General features: G+C 40.5%; 1 protein-coding gene across 7 annotated transcripts in view; it reads right to left on the reverse strand.

The window, feature by feature from the left end:
• The window catches only part of WWC2 (WW and C2 domain containing 2), a 227,066-nt gene that overhangs the window by 64,245 nt on the left and 145,854 nt on the right, over positions 1 to 16,967 (reverse strand). For all 7 annotated transcript variants that reach the window (XM_035292567.3, XM_035292568.3, XM_035292565.3 and 4 more), the window contains 4 exons: positions 11,737 to 11,866; positions 8,361 to 8,507; positions 7,245 to 7,318; positions 3,328 to 3,570 (listed from right to left, as the gene is read on the reverse strand). In XM_035292567.3, the coding sequence (XP_035148458.3) occupies positions 3,328 to 3,570; positions 7,245 to 7,318; positions 8,361 to 8,507; positions 11,737 to 11,866 (594 nt within the window). The remainder of the gene's footprint in view (positions 1 to 3,327; positions 3,571 to 7,244; positions 7,319 to 8,360; positions 8,508 to 11,736; positions 11,867 to 16,967) is intronic.

Here is a 16,967-nt window from a genome sequence, read left to right on the forward strand (position 1 = left end):
AAGCACGGCCTGGTTTCTCCCGAACTCAGAACTCTGCACCTAGGGAAAATTTCATGTCATTTATAGAAGCAGAAAGTCTTTTTTCCACTCAAAACTAAATGACACTCATACCCTCACCTACTTGCTTTAAAAAAATTTTCAGAAGCAGTGGCAAAAACATTCAAATGATTAAGAAACAATTAAGATGTCTTGGCAATTACAACATAAACTCCCAAACTTTGTGAAAAAACAAGGAGCAATATTAAGATATGACCAGCTATAGAAAAGCACAGAATTTAAGAAATTTCAGTAACTGCATGGAAAGAATACGAAAGATGCACAGAAGCACCTCTCCTGCAAGGCTTGTTCATTTGCGAGCAGTTTCTCTTTTGGCCTGGCATTTCTTCACCATAAGCACCTTTTTCCCACCACTAGGTGGCGAGCACAGTCGCTGCCTTCAGGCCCAGTGGGCGACGCTGCAGCCTGTTGGGGCAGGAACAGAGCTGGGGGCTGGAGGATCACACTCAGAGGCTGAAAGCTCAGGTGCATCTAGCTCTTTCAGAGACCAACATTCAGTAATGACTCAGAATCTTGCCAGAGGTCACCCCTGAAATAATGGGGAACCCCAAATTTAAGTGGAAAACAGGAAAATGTTGAGGAATGTAGCAGGCAGCTCTGACAGTCATGTAGGTACCAAGAAGAAAGGGAAGGATTTGGGGTTGGTGGCACACAATCTGGTCTATGATGAATGAAACTGACTTTCACATAGTGAGTACTATTTGCTCTGGCCAACCCTCCTTTGACCCTGGTGAGACACTGCTGACAAGGGCATTCTCTTCCCTCTTAAAGTCCCAGCATCAGTGCAACAGCAGCAATGAGCAGAGCAAAAACCCACAAAATAGGAAGACATGGTAGGGAGAAGTATAAGAAAAAATGCCAGAGCAGGGGAATAGAAAGCAAAACCATGAATAGCAACAGTAAACCCCAAGGCCAAACGAGGTTGTATCTACTTGGGAAATAAAGGATTCAGTGTTCCCAATAGCAGTAGGTTCTGCTCTTCTGGACCTCAGTACGTGAAATACTGAGTCACTCTGAGCATCCCAGGATAGAGTTAGAAAACTTTAAGTTGGTCAAGCGAGAATGTCTGAGTCCTTCAACCTTTGATGGCAATGTAAGTATGAGGATTTGCCTTTGGCCACTGACACTGATAAGGAAACTCTATCCACTTATTTGGAATACTAAACGACCTGGCTCTTCCAAGTAATTCAGAAAGTCATCATACTACATATATAAAATACATCTGTTTCCCTTCCTGCTAAGATCCAATCGTAGAGACAGGGCCAAGGAGGCATCCACACCACTTACTCCTCCTATGACACAAACCCAGTGGCTGGATCTCAGTAAATACAGGATTTTATAAAAATATCTTATACCTCTTCTTCCTAATGAGTTCAAGCCTACTGTCTCTTGGGCTTTTTGTTAAAAAAAAAGAAAGAAAGAAGCATACTATTTCTGCTGGAATTTTAAGTTACTATGTGTGTGCAAACAAAAGTATAAAGTTTAGGTACTTAGGAAAAAAGTCAAAGTTTAGGTACTTAGGAACAAACTGTTATTTTTAATGTTCCATCACTAGTCATTTTTTGGAAGCTCTACTCGTAATAAAAAAGGCAAGCACCACCCCAATAAAAGCTGATTAAAACAAACAAACATATTTTCTTTCTCTGCCAGAACAAATCTTTTTATAGGTCCTTCCTAGAGTCACCTACTACAAAGTAGAACAGCTGAGCTGGCCATGGCACATTAGACGCATACAATTTTATGAAATTTTATTAAGTTCTACGTAGTAGTATGAAACATCATTGGTGCTTTATCCATGGGCCACATAAAAGCTACCCATTTCATCACAGCTACTGATGACTATGAAATGTTTATCCTAGAAACTTTAGGTATACAAATGTAGACATATCAGGGTAATTCAGAAAACAAAACAACAACAAAACAAAGGAATTCTGCCCTGCCCTCTTAATTCTTTTCGTTCCTTTTGGTCTTTGTCAGATGGGGCCTTACTTTGCCAGCCTGCCTGACACTTCCTTAGGCTGACCCTTTGGTCAACACAGTTAGACAGAAAAGCCAGAACAAGAGGGGAAGAAAAGAAGGGGGAATGGGGGCAAAGATGAGTATTATTGAGAGGGTGGAAGAATACAGTTCACAGAGGCTTTTCCTTTGGATACATTTTCATGCTCCCTACAGCTACGACACTGAGGCTGCATGTTACCTTGATCAACAGTTTAAGCCACAGATGTCAACTCTCCTAAAATGGTTAACCTCAGGGTGGGTGAGTCCCCATGCTAACAACACCTAACTGGGAATGTCAGAGACTTTTTCCTCTCTCTCTCCCCCTACTTTTCAAATGTTTTAACATTATTTAGACATGGAACCTTAAACATTTATTGAGGACAAGGAATTAGGAGGCAAGAAGCCAAGAATTTTTTTTTTAAGCAACTGGATTAGGCTGGGTGTTTTAAACTTACTTCCCGGTCACTTGAAATTATATCAGTGTGAATGTTTCCCATCACTCTGAAACGGGAACTGCTCTTTACTGGCTGGCCTAAAGGATGTACATGCAGTGGTTCTCAAGGGCTCTATGGTCTGCCATGAAACAGGCATCCAACCCTTTCTGCCATCAAGGCGTGGACACAGGCTCCTATGCAGATGCATTCATGTCAGACTCACACAGAAGTCCCCTCACTTAACATTCCAGCTCATCTGTTTACAGAACTGGATTTTTTAGATGAAATAATCAATGCACACCTTCCCACAGAAAGATAGGAAAATTGCCTAGAGTATTTTCCTTACAGTTTCACCTGTTTCACGGGAGGGCTGCAACTGACAAACAAAATGCAAGTGAGTGTGTTGTGACCTGTTAGGATGTCAGAGGTAGCAAGCTGTCTTCTCCTTGTGAAATGAACAGCAATGACCGTTTGCATTCTTGTGAGTAATAAAACCCAGGACAGGAAGCGTCACTGCTGGAACTGTAGATACTCTTTCTTATCAGAGGGCAATAGTGTACAGCTATTGCTATCAGACTTCCCAACGATGCACATGCCTGGTTTTATGGCAGCATTCCTCAGTTATTCCACATCTGTCACAGACACTTGCACGTTCCTAACAAACACAGAGCTCATCCTGCGGGCATCAGGCTTGACCGCTCTACACAAAGTCCATTTGTGCTGTTTCTCAGTCCACTACGAACAGATGCAACTGAGATTTCCTAACCCAGGGAAACTAGTATCCAGTTAAGACAGCCCATAAGAGTTAAGCTGCGCTATTTCCAGAAGGAAAACAAACCTCTCAGCCAGAGCTCTGCTTGGTGCTCCCCTCACCAACAGCAACTCTTCCTCTAGCCGCTGCCTCTTGGCTTCTAGGCGTTCCAATTCATCTTGGGTACGTTTCTGGGGGGTGACGAACTGAAGCTCTTTCAAAAGTTCTTCTTTTTCATTAATCAGCATCAGTTTCTCCTTCTCAATATCCAGTGCCCCGGGCCATGCCTCACTGTCCAATTTTGACAGCTCAATTTTTAAGTTGGCCATACTAAAAAAAGAGATAAAAGAGGTATGCACATACTTAACAATCCCAAGAAAGGTAAACACAGCCTAGGCCAAGTTTGGGGTTGACATGCTGTCCAGATTTTCCTAACTTGACCTTACCAGAAAGGGGTGTGGTGTACTAGTGAGAGGCCATAGTGGGAGCAGCAGCCTCGCACGCCAGTCTCTGGGCCTGACCCCGCTCTCCCATCACCCACATCTTTCCCCATCTTTAACATGTGAGTGAGCACACCTGGCTATATGACAAAAGGGTCAAGGCCAAGTACACAGAGGCTTCAAAAGCTGAGTGCTCTGGGGGCCACGAGAGACCAGCCCCGACATGTGACTGCCTGTGCAGGTGACAGGAAAGAGGCCTAGGTGAAAAATTGACCCCTTTAGAAAAATTGAGGTCAATAATGTCTGAGATGCCATTACTACAAATTTTATTCCTCTGTGTTTACATGCTGTCTGCTAGGGAAATAGGAATCTGAGAGCAGGCTGGCCAGAGACAAGGGTTTGAGTAAGTCAGGGAAGAAGAGGGCAGCAAAGAGAGCAGTGGTGTGACCAACGGGTATGAGAGCAGTCGGGCCAGGTGCCGTGGCTCATGCCTGTAATCCAACACTTTGGGAGAACAAGCAAGAGGATCGTGTGAGGCCAGGAGTTTGAGACCAGCCAGGGGAACACAGTGAGACCCTGTCTCTACCAAAAATATTTTTTAAATTTTTAAAAATTAGCCAGGTATAGTGATGTGAGTGTCTGTGGTCCCAGCTCCTCGGGAGGCTAAAGTGAGATCACTTGAGCCCAGGAGTTTAAGACTGTAGTGGGCCATAACTGTGTCACTGCACTCCTGACTGGGTGATAAAACAAGACCCTGGGAGGGAGTCAGGGGTTGATCCATCAAGGCTCTCCCATCGGCTCGGCCTTCTCCCATTCATATTCTCCTTAAGCTGCATGTGAGTCTCCTCCCCATCAGTGCCCTGACTGGTATACAAGCCATTTACTGAGCACTCATTGCACTGACACTTTACAGGTTATTGTGCTAGCCCTGTGCTTCCTCTGTACACAGCTATTTGCAGGCAGCACACAGTGGACCTTCACTAGGCAGCCGGCGTGATACCACTGGAGTGACAACAGGTGCTGAAGTGATGGGGACAGGGACAGGAGAAGGAGGAGGAAAATGCACCAAGGCAAACCTCACTGGTTCCATAATTTTGCCTGACCCCAGATTTCTCTTATGTCTAGAGCTTCATAACACATGGTAGACGTACATTACTCCCGTCTCAGTATGAATGTCCTAACCGCCTGAGTCAAATAACTTGCTACGTGGCACTGTGAAGACAATCAGGGCTGTGGACAAGGTAAACGGCACATGGTTCTTTTGACCATAGGACAAGATCTCAGCAAACTATGAACTCAACTGATGTTTTCACAAGGAATCTATGTTCCTACAGAAAAATGCTGGATGATTACTCTGGATATTGTTACAGCACACACCAGAATATGAAAAACAGAAAAGAAATAATTGTTTCCCATTTTGATGAGAGAAATTGTAGAAGGGAAGAGAAAAGGTGAACGAAAAACATAATCAAGAGCAAAGATGGAGTTGGATCCATACCTCTGTGCCGTAAGGTTCTTGTTCTAATTAAAACTAAAATTGCCATCTTAGACTGGCTCTGCGTATGCAGTGTACTTCTGATTTTCCCCCACCGTCTGCGCTTATGATAGATGTAACATCAGCTATTCTCCAGCTTTAACCACAAACCATAAAAAACTGTCTCAATATACTAGAAAATTAATCATCAAAATGCTAAATAAGCATATTATTAGCTTCATTAAGCACATAAAACAAGGGCTGGATGCGAAAACAGAATTAATAGAAACACAACCTGCCTCTACTTATTCAAAATCAAGGAGAAAAGAACATGTTCAACACATGTGTAAGCCCTTGAGCTTTACCTTCTCGTCGACATCACCAGTAACTTTACAACAAAACCCCGAATGGCCTGGCAATGCAAACAAGTGGGAAAGAACCAGCGTCTGAAGTTCTGATGCGACCGAATTAACCAATGAACCAGGAGCAACAACGTAATACAGGAAAAAGAGGTGCCTGTTTGTTATTTGTGTGATCTGACATTAGGCAGGTCTTAAATTTTATTTTAGAAGGGGTGTGCCAAATTTGGGGAGAAGAACATGAAGAAGACTTCTAGAAGCACTTAGGAAAAGAAATGCCATGTGAGCTCCAGATAAAATTAACTTAGAAGTCAAAGGAGGGTCAAAGTTGAAGCTGATCCATGGGAAGCAGAGTCAAACCCAAAAGAATGCAGGGGCATCGGGCCCAGTTCTCCAAGACTGCTTCTGAGTAACGGCCATTCTCTTTGAGGAAAGCAGACCTAAATCATGGATTTGTCCACAGCCCAGCCCAGGTGGACACACAACAAGGGGACCGCATGCAGTATCTACCAAAAGCTGGCGCATCACCAAGCCACAAAACCAGAAGCTGATCCCCAGTACTCATTGAAAGGAAGGCAAATCTGGGCACTGAGAAGGAGACAACAAAGCCTACAATTTTTTTCCTATCCTGAAGAAATTTAAAATCTGCCAGAGGAAATTTAAAGGCATTAAAATTAGCTGAATAATTTTCTGTTCAGATTGACTAAGTGACTTGTTCAAGCTCACATGGTTAATAATTTACAGAATGAAACTTAGTCTTCTTTCAGGAAGTGAGGAATCAAGTAATATTAAGAACACAGGTTACATAGAGGTGAATATTGTCTTTATTTTGCTTTGTTAAACCAGACAACCTCTAAGGACCATAGTCAATTGCTTTTAAATTATCATCATCACCAATAATAAGGAATAGACTTCAATATCTGGTTCTCAGCTGAGCTTTTCACACTCATGGGGAGAAACATGATAAATTCCTGTTTCCTGCAGGATGATAATGCAGTTTTCCCCAATGTCCTAAATAATAACCCAGTAGCCTGTTAAAGCTCTGATGAGGAAAATAATGAAATCAAATGTATCACTATAATCCTTCATAATAAGGAGTTCTATATTATGAAAAATATTTGAGTCTATCAAGCAGATAAAGATGGTAAAGTCTCTTGTGTCTCACTCCAGCAGAATCACAAAGAAAGAAAAAGATAGCACAGGGGTTAAGGAGAGTTTATGAGGTAAAAGAGAGAAATAAGAATCTCTCTTCCTTTTCCCTAAAGTAAGTCAACTGGAACTGACACCTCAGCACCTTCAAAGATATTAGCAGTGAGACTTCCCTTCAAATCAGAGAAACATGCTTATCTGCTTTAGAACTCAACAGCTATTTAGTCCTCTACCTGAACCACTGTATCATACTTCCATTAAAGCAACCGATTTTCTCACTTTTAACTGGGAATTAAGTATTGTACCAACTCAAAGTTTCTTTTTTCTCAGAAGAGAAGGAGGCAGTTTCATTCCCACACTTCTCATTAATTCTCCCTCTTCAGCTTTGACGGTGCGGGGGTGGAGGGGAGTTGGGGGCAAGAAAAGGTAGACCAGAGAGGAAGCAACCCTTAAGTGCTAACAACCCAAAGGTAACCTTGGTAAGAATGTATGGGAAGTGTCCAGCAGATGTCACCACAGGAGTAAAGATTAATTCTGAAAAAGAAAATGGAGCCATGCACAAAACAGCTTCTCTGTCATTACCTTCTTTTGGCTTCTTCATACTGCAGGCTTAGCCTGACCTTTTCAGCTAAATTTGATCTACTTCTCACTCCAATCTAGTGGAAAAAAAAAAAAAAGGAAAAAAGTCAATTAACTCTGCTAATGAATGAAGTAAATTGCTTTTGTTTCTAGGAAGCATGTGTAATTGAAAAGTTAAAGAAGATAGTACTGAAATTGGGAAACACGAGTTTTAAAAGACTTACTTTATTGTCTCAGTAGGGGCAAAACACTTCTTTCAATTCAAGCTCGTCTGTTTTTCAAAGCCTTTAACATTTTCTCTATATGTTAAGTTCAAGATAAAAAAATCTTGGTATTGTAAATACCAAGGTAAATGTGTCTGATATCTTAGAGTTTATGAAGGGTGTACAGGTCAATAAAATTTATGAACTGGAACTAATTTCTTTGCCTTTATGAGCCTAATTTCTATCATTTAGCTTTTAACTGTACAAAATATAAACTAAATTAGTTCAAAAATTAATTTTCAAACGGGTAAGCCCTACTGTTGACCTCGACCTGGTTTACTTTCACAATACATGTTTCAAAGCAGCATAAGAAAGTATGAAAATAAATGGGCATGTATTGGGAAGTAAAGCCGTGCTCATGGCATCCCACAATGAAGAAGGTAAAATAGTCAACAACAGCCGAGCCCCAGTAAACATTTAAATCTCAAATTAAACATTTTAATATAATCAACTCAGATTTATAAAAACAAGTTTTCTTATTAGTCTTAAAAGGCATGTTTTTCTATGTCTCATTGGCCTAATGTTTACTTGAAAGGACTAAATTTCCAAGACTCTAAATGTAATAGGAAAAACTTAAATTCTTATATGCCTCTAGCCTTTCAGTGTGTCTCTGAAGAAATACCACATGAGAAAGTTTGAACAAAGCTATTCATATGGACAAATCCTGATATGCTTGGCACCTAGACAGAAAAGATAAGACTATGATTTTTAAAACTAATCTTACGAGAATGAAACACTCAATGCACAAAGCCAGAATCCAAGTCACATATACTTCTGGTTCCAGTTCACCATCCATATTGCAATTAAGGCCCATCAAGGACAACACTGGGCCAACTCTTCAACACAGACAACTTACATCTCCGGAAATGCTTGTTTGTGACCCAGCATCAAGGGTCTGTCTGGAGAGAGATAAATGAGAGTTCACAGGACTAGATCTCAAATCTGGCTCAGATCTGCCAATGTTCTGATCCAAATGAAACCGCTCCTGCAGCTTAGCAAGACTCTGTTCAGAAAACACAAAGTGTTTTATAAAGCTTAACATGTAAGAGGGCAAACCTTCCCCACCAGGTGAAATGAAAAGGAAAGAGCTAATCGCAATGGAAAAAACAACTACTTTATTTTAGTAGGTACTTACCACTTTATATAATTGAAAAAATAATAGGAAATAATTTTGTACCTACAAACATGTGACTTCGGAAGTGCGATCATATTAAGCCAGTTGTCTCACCTTTCCCAAGATAGCATTTTCCTGTGAATAATGGTATCTTTACAATACATGCATGTCTTATTTCTAAAATTTTCATTAAGAAGTTGTCTCTTTCAATAGGAACCCACTCACTTTATGCAATAGAAATTCTGGAAACACAGAATATCTGTAACATAATCTCTCTTTTTAGATACAGTAAGAGAACCTCTTACTTTGAAGACTTCTTCAATTACACCATTGTACATCTGGAAAGGAGCCGAGAGATTATTTAGCTCACATCAACATTAGGGATTAGGAAACTGAGGCTCAGAAGTTGCTAATGAGTGGCACAGGCCTCAAACAGGGCCATCTGTGTGTGTGTCTACTGCACGGCACTGCCTGTGGTGACATGTTTGGCTTGGTAAAGAACATAATCAAAAGCAAATGTGCCTGCTGTGGGCACTGAGGTTTAATATACTGTGATTTACTTTAGAGGGAGAATATGAACAAGTGAAAGTATTGAACAGGAAAGACTAATCTGAATCACTTAAAAAAATAAAAAGGAAATCCTACAGTAATACTAATAAAATGGTAAGAAACCAAACCATTATTATCAACCTCAAAAAAAGCCTGTATTTAATCCTGATATTTAAATTTTTTATGATTAAGAGGAATTAAAAAATACTAGAGATCTGAAATTTTTTACCTTTATTTTCTTTCAAAGGGATATTTACACAAAATATAAATAAATAAATGTCTATCCTCATATATATCTATATATATCTATATATATATATGAGGATAAAACTTAAATGGTCACATCAAATAACAGAAAAGAACAAAAAAACCTTATGGTAATCTTGTGCAAGTCTCTTCCATTTTTCCACGTATACAGTGAAAAAAAATTAGTGTTTTTCAAACTTATCTGTGATGGCAATGCATTCAATCAATTAGTAGGTTGTTACTAGTATTTTTAAATGAAATAGAAGATACTAGAAAGTAAAATCAGAGTGCATCACCAGTATTAAGAGTAGGCATATTTCTGTGAAATTCACTGAGTGCGTGTGTGTGTGCGCGCGCATGCGCACCTGTGTATCTATAGGTATACAACAATTGCGTGTTACTGGGTTTTGATGTAAAATCTTTTTCTTTCTTTTTTTTTTGAGACAGAGTCTTGCTCTGTTGCCAGGTGCAAGGCTGGAGTGCAGTGGCGCGATCTCGGCTCACTGCAACCTCCGCCTCCTGGGTTCAAGCAATTCTCCTGCCTCAGCCTCCCGAGTAGCTGGGACTACAGGCGCACGCCACCATGCCCAGCTAATTCTTGTATTTTTAGTAGAGACGGGGTTTTACCATGTTGGCCAGGATGGTCTCGATCTCTTGACCTCATGATCCACCCTCCTCAGCCTCCCAAAGTGCTGGGATTACAGGTGTGAGCCACCGCGCCCGGCCTTGTAAAATCTATTTCTTACTGTGGTCAAAGAGATTTGAAAGTCACAGAAGATATCTAAAGTCCCTTATAACTCTATTGTCAATCTCTGCATGTACTAATTAATTATTCTATGTACTTTAATAACTGAAAAGGAATCTAATCTTTTAATTTAATTGGGCCTGCATATGAATCCAAAGTTTATAGGAAGGATGAAAGACGACCTAAAATTGTTGAATTAGAAGGCTGCAATGTAAATTTGTTCTAGTTCCATTAACTTTTTTTTTTTTAAAGGACATGTATTTCTGGAATTACTGACTTAATCAGCAAGACAATTGTGGAACAAAAACAAAATACACACAAGTAAAGTCTTGCGCATGTTATATATGTTAAAACTCATTAACCAGACTGCCTGGGTTTGAACCACAGTCTTGCTACTTACCAGCTGTATGACTTTAAGAAACTTTAATTTTTCTGTGCTGAAATTTTTTGTAAGCTGAGAATAACAGTGCCTACCTTTAGTGGTGGTTGTGAGGATCAAGGGAATTATTTATATGCAAGGCGGTTATAGGAAGGTCTGGCAGAAAGTCAGTATTTATAAGTATTTGCTGTTATGACTGTTGTCTTTTTATTAGAACTCGTCTCATAAGTTATTTCAAATTTCCCAAAATGCAAAATTACATGGATCCAAGAATATTTATCTATATTCAACTAATATTTTGAAAACCAATGTGAAGTCGTTAAACATGGTAGTTAAATGCAGATGTTCTATTGAGAATGTAAACATCATCAATGACTCCAAGTTCCCAAAGATGTGGACTACATTATTCCTCAGCTAAGTAAAGAACTCCAAATATATGAAATAAGAATTCTTAGTGCTTGTGACAATTATGGGATGAAGGAAAGGAGAGGAAGAGAGACACCCTTAAAAATAACTTGACTGTATTTGCTAAGTATAGATATTCAGAATACTGATCACTTAATGGCTATTTTGGTTTTTGCACACATGATGCTGGATCACTGGGAGTTAAAAAGTATACAGGCTGAGAAGTGTACAGGTTTAGTAAGGGGATCTATGGCCATTAGCAGCTTTCCTAGGATAACTGTACAGGAATCCCCTACTGGGTCTGCACTCCCCACCCACCTTTGGGGGGCACCTCAGAATCAATGGGTCGGAAAGAAGCTTTTCTAAGCTCCTCACATAGCCTCATCTCCAAAAAGCATGCCTTCTACCTACGCACAGCAAATGACATATCCTTTGTGCATCCTGGGCTGCAAATTCTGCTTATCTGGGTCCCATATGAAGTTTTCAGTGAGTTTCAGGGTGCAGCAAAACGTTAATCTCCTCACATGAGCTCCAGGCTCCACCACCCACTATCTCAAAGGACATCCAAAGGCTGCTTACAAAGAAGTGTCCCAGTCACTTGGAATCCTTCTGCTTTCCTCCAAGGCAGCAGGCTACCTTTGTGCCTCCAACAGCCTCCACAGGGCCTGTTCCGCACAAATGGGACAGGGATGGAAGGGCCATCCGGACTCTGAGGGAGCACTACTGCCCCAGTGAGAGTTTCTGGGGGCCTAAGAAGGTAGAAGTTTGGCTTAACGAAATGTTTTGTAATGTACCTGCATCAGATCTTGTTTTTCTTTTTCTCCTGAGCTAATGGCCTTTCTGATAGATTTTAGTTCTGTTAGAATGGCTTTGGCTTCACTGAGTTCATACCCGCTCTGTCCTCCAGACATTTTTTTATCAATTCTGTTGAAAAGAGAAGAAGAAAGAAAAAAATATCAAAGAATGGTAGCATATAAGTTAAACAGACAGTAGGAACTGGTTTTGGAGTTGTCTAAGTTGGCCGATTATTTCACTTCTGATTCTCACATACCAGCAATCATCTTTTCAGGCTGTTTCTCTTCCTTTCTCTTCTTTTTTATTTGAGACAGTCTTGCTCTGTCATCCAGGGTGGACAGAGCTAGGCGCTCTACAACCTCCGCCTCCTGAGTTCAAGCAACTCTCCTGCCTCAGCTTCTTGAGTAGCTGGGATTACAGGCGCCCGCTACCACTCCTGGCTTATTTTTGCATTTTTAGTAGAGATGGGTTTTCACATTGGCCAGGCTGGTCTTGAACTCCTGACCTTGTGATCCACAGGCCTTGGCCCCTCCTTTCTCTTTTCATCACAGCCACCTAAGATTTCTCCCATCCCCCACTTCAAACCCAATCCATTTCTAATCACTTTGGGGCTCAAATAAATACAATTTTTGTCTTCAATCTGTTTGATCCCACTGCTGGCTGAACCCAAACCTCATCAAGTGCTGATCCTGATCTTCACCCAAGAAAGGCAAAAGACATGAGCAAATGCTTCAGCAGAACACAGAGGCAAATAAACTGCACCTAATTTTACACAATGTTTTGCTATAACGTCTGTGCAAAACCTCGCACAGGGCCTGCAACTTGGGAGACCTTAAATAAGTGGTTAATAAATTATTATTTATATTAGTGAGTATTCTCACTAATATTTCTCTCTCTCTCTACACACACACACACACACACACACACACACACACACATAAGTATTTATTCTGCTTTTATGAAAGGTAGGAGTCGAGATAAAATTGCTTGCCTTGCTGGATGAGTTCAAACTTAGGCAAATGGCAGAAGGGCAGTGGTCATTTCTCAACTCATACTGAATAAACAGCTCTTCAGTGAGCTAATTTATTATCCCTGCAGAGCTGCTTACCAAGTGTCCCTACAGTTTACGCTGTCACCTTAGGCTAGAGGATTTCATGTAACCTAATTCTTTGTGTTTGAAGGGCCTAATCAAATTACCTAATTCTTTTTTAAAAAATCGTTTAATGTACTCTTCATGATCATTCTCCTGGTCCTCTCCAGCTACCTGTGCTGTCCTGGATTCGTTATTAACACAGCACGAGCTTTCCTTGTGGGATGTATGATTATGCCTCTGCCCCAGCTAGCAACTCTATACATGTTTACATGTTTTGAGTCTTATATCCCGAGTCTCCGGAGAAACAACACCTACTGAATCAGAGAAAACAGACTCTGAGCTTGTTTGGTTAAAAACATTTAATACTTAATATTTATTTTTAATGTGAAAGGTATAATCTGAAAAAAATAAAGCAATGCCATCTTAATCACTCTTCCAAACAACGTCCACTCACACAAGTACGGTTTGTAGATAACGTATTTCCTCAAGTACTGTTTTAGTAACTACTTATGCTGCGGAACAAGCAGTTAAAGACTTAAAGAACCTAAGAAAATAACATAAACTTGATCATAAGATCATCTGATCATAAAGTACAACCAATCAAGTCACAGATTAAACATATGCACATGCAAGGGTGCACGCGCACGCGCACACACACACACACAGTTTAGAATAGGAAGGGCCCCTAAAGATCCCCTACTCACACTTCTTGCAAATGAAGAAGCCAAGGCAGAAAGTTGATGCAAATTTACACCCTGAATCGCACAGACACTTAGCTAGTAGGGGAATTATCCCAAAATGACAGATTCAGGCCTGGGACTCCTGACTATCGCATTTAGAGTATCTGATGGGACTAACGAAGTACTCTGACTAGCAGCTAATTCCATTTATTTGGGAAGAGCTTTATCAATGGAATTTCTGACTCCCTTAAGTATTATATCCATCAACTTAGCTGAGGAAATGGTTTATTAAATAAAACAAATACTATTTCCAATTATAGCATTCTGATGTTTCCAGATGTAGCACTTTTTAACTAAAAGTAAAAACTGAAAACTAAACTGTGAGATTTTATAAAATAGGTCGCAATGGGGCATCCGAAACTGCGTCGAAGTGAATTTCTAAAGCTCAAGCAACTTCTTCCCATTTGTGTCAAGTCTTCAGAATTTAATGAGAAAACAAATCTTTGATTTGGAAATAAACATAAACTCTATCATTTGAAAATAAACGCAGGTAAGTTGTTTTCAGAAATAAACCTTAACATTTAAAAATAAAAGCACGACTAGCTCAAGACTGCTAATTTAAATTTCAGAGAGCTTTAAACACAGGAAAATTTCTTGGCTATCTACTGCTCGACAGAATGCTAAATATAAAGAACATGGCTCAGCTTTCATCATAGAGGGTTCTGTGGTCCTTCTCTTTCTTTTGCCTCCTTTGAACTTCTGTAACTGTGGTCTTTTTCCTTTATTTCCCTCTTTCTTGTTGTTCTCCTCTACTTTGCATTTCCCACCTTTTCTCTTTTGACCCTAACTTGTCATAAAATAAACTGAAATATGAGCATCATTTGCTGACTTAAAGAATCATGCTTTTTGTTCTTAACATGAGAAGTGCCATTTTTTTCCTAAAAATTTTTTTGGAGGTTCTTGACTTGAGTGTGCCCTACAACTAATTTTTCCTCTATATATTAGTCTATTTTGAGAAAGAAAAGATGTTCATTTACATCCCTTCTCTGGCAAATGTCTACCCTGAGAACCAAATTTTCAGGATCTGTATATGCCTGCGACTTGCTGTTTCCAATTCTGAATGCACACTGGAGGCAGCGAATGGAAATATGCATCTTCCTGGTGTCCATTTATACATATGCTACACTACTGCTTAGACAAAGTCAAATTTGGGACCACAAACTAGAACGAATAACGTAGAGAACAATGCCATATTTGTCTACCCAGCATAAAACTACCGTACCAAGTACAATGAAAGCTCAAGTTTAAATTATATTGTAATTCCAGGTTCAACAAATATATTTCACTCTGTTGTAAATAAATGAAAACTTACAAAAGCCTACAATAAGATTCTATCTAAACCTTTTCTGCTCTAACCACAAATATAAGTCCCTTTACAGTATCAGGAATGTGGTTTTTTAAAAAGTCTGGTTGCTGGGTGTGACTGCTGATCATTCAGGGTTTTAGCAGTATGGTGGCTAATACTAGAATAAAAACAGCTTTATTTTGTCTATAGTTAAGATAAACAGGAGAGGTCTCTGATGTTAGATATCATATCTTTCTGCTCTTGGTTCAAGGGATTAAAATCACTGCAAGAGAATGCCTGAATTTGTACAACAAATGTCTATTGTTTTCTTGTGGAATGTTATTGACAGATTCTTAAACATGCCTTAGATTCCTAAAAAAATTGCTTGCAAGCAAACTGCTTTCAAACAATACAGCATTGTTACATCAATATAACAAAGACAGCAAGTTTGGCTAACCTTTAATCCCAAGTGGTGACGTGAGTTATAATTTCATGTGTCTGAAACACGTGGAACATACAGCTAAACACTTTATGGCACTCTTCAAAGTTTGTTTTCTCTCCCTACCCCCACCACAAAGCCCTGCTTTATGCTGATAAACATTTACTAAATAATGCATTTGTGTCATTCTAGTTCTGCTTGGTTTTCCAGGCAGCTCTGCAACCAGCTGAGGTTCTTACAATACGGCTGTACTTGAGAAGCAGTGGGGATCTCATAACATATACCTGGCGTACAGACTAGAAACACGTTATTTTTCTAAGCACTCTCCAGATTATTCTAACTGTGCAGTCAGGTTTGAGAACCACTACGGTGGGAGCATCTGAAGGAATATTAAGGTCATGATTATATGTAGTGAGCAGGCAAAAAAGAAATCTGAGCAATAAAAGCACACGTGGGAAATTAAAGTCACATGCCTGACTGGTGGTCAAGAGCAGCGCCTGGGTATCTCAAGATATGACTAATCACCCAAACGAGAACAACCAGTTTGTCTGGCCAGTGACACACAGGATCTTTAAAGGGGGTGACACCTTGCTGCTTGGAGCATCCCAAATTTCCTAAGAGCAGAAGGCAAAATAGGATTCCACAGGGAAAAGAAACACAGCTGGGTACTTTCCACAGAGGTGACTCCTGAGACTAGCTTGGCATTCCCGAGATGCTACCAAGGGAGATGCTGGGAAGAAAATAAAACCTGTCTGAACATGAAACTGACCAGGGATATCCCCAGAAATACTGTACCGCACTTGGAGGCACCAAGCAGGAGGGAAGTTTTACCTCCTCTCCATGGTCATGCGGCTATGAAAACCATGGACTGCTTCTCTCCCATGAGACCCCTGTGGAGTAGACTGCGGGATTACAAAGGCTCAGGTGTGCTTGTCATGCTTTTTGTCATAGGCTGGGCCTCAGCAGCAGGGAGAATAGTGGCTTTCTCTAGAATTACCCTTGGTAATTCTAGACTAGCTCTAGAACTAAAACAAGGGCTTTTAAGGGGTCATAACAGAGAATGCATCAGGCATTCAGTGGCTTTCAGGGGCCAGGAATGGGGAAGGGATATCCTGATCCTATGACCCGTTGTCACCCGCTTTTCCACTTAACCTGGTCCAGCCTAGGGCTCTGCTCATGGCCCAGCAGACTTCAGTACCAAACAGGAAAGACAGAGGAACGCAAGAAGTGAGGAGTGCACTCCCACTCCTTTGCTAATAATCCTGACTTGCTCTTGCTCCCCTGCCATCTGTCAGGGTTAGACTCTAGGTCATCCCTGGGGCTGACAGAGAGAGACAGACGTGCCTCCACCCGAAGGCCCAGGACAGCTGCAGGCTTACATAGGGGTCAAGTGCAGCAGGCCCAGTCTAATGTGGAGACAACTTCTTGTGCCTGGTCTCTTAGATCTGCACCACGTCTCAGAGGAGGCCAGCAAGGGTCCAGGAGATAAAGGTAAGACAAAGTCTTTTCACGTTGGTGTCTTTAGATCTCCAATGATTAATAAACACTTTGGATCTTTTCAAGTGTAGAGATCTTTCCCAAGTTTTTTATCTGTTGGTTGATTGCTTTGTTTTCTTTTGGTGTAGAGCTCTGAACCTTTTACATTTCTTTGAGAAATCTCTTATGTAATCTGT

The sequence above is a fragment of the Callithrix jacchus genome, chromosome 3, assembly GCF_049354715.1.
Source record: "Callithrix jacchus isolate 240 chromosome 3, calJac240_pri, whole genome shotgun sequence".
NCBI classification, from domain to species: Eukaryota; Metazoa; Chordata; class Mammalia; order Primates; family Cebidae; genus Callithrix; species Callithrix jacchus.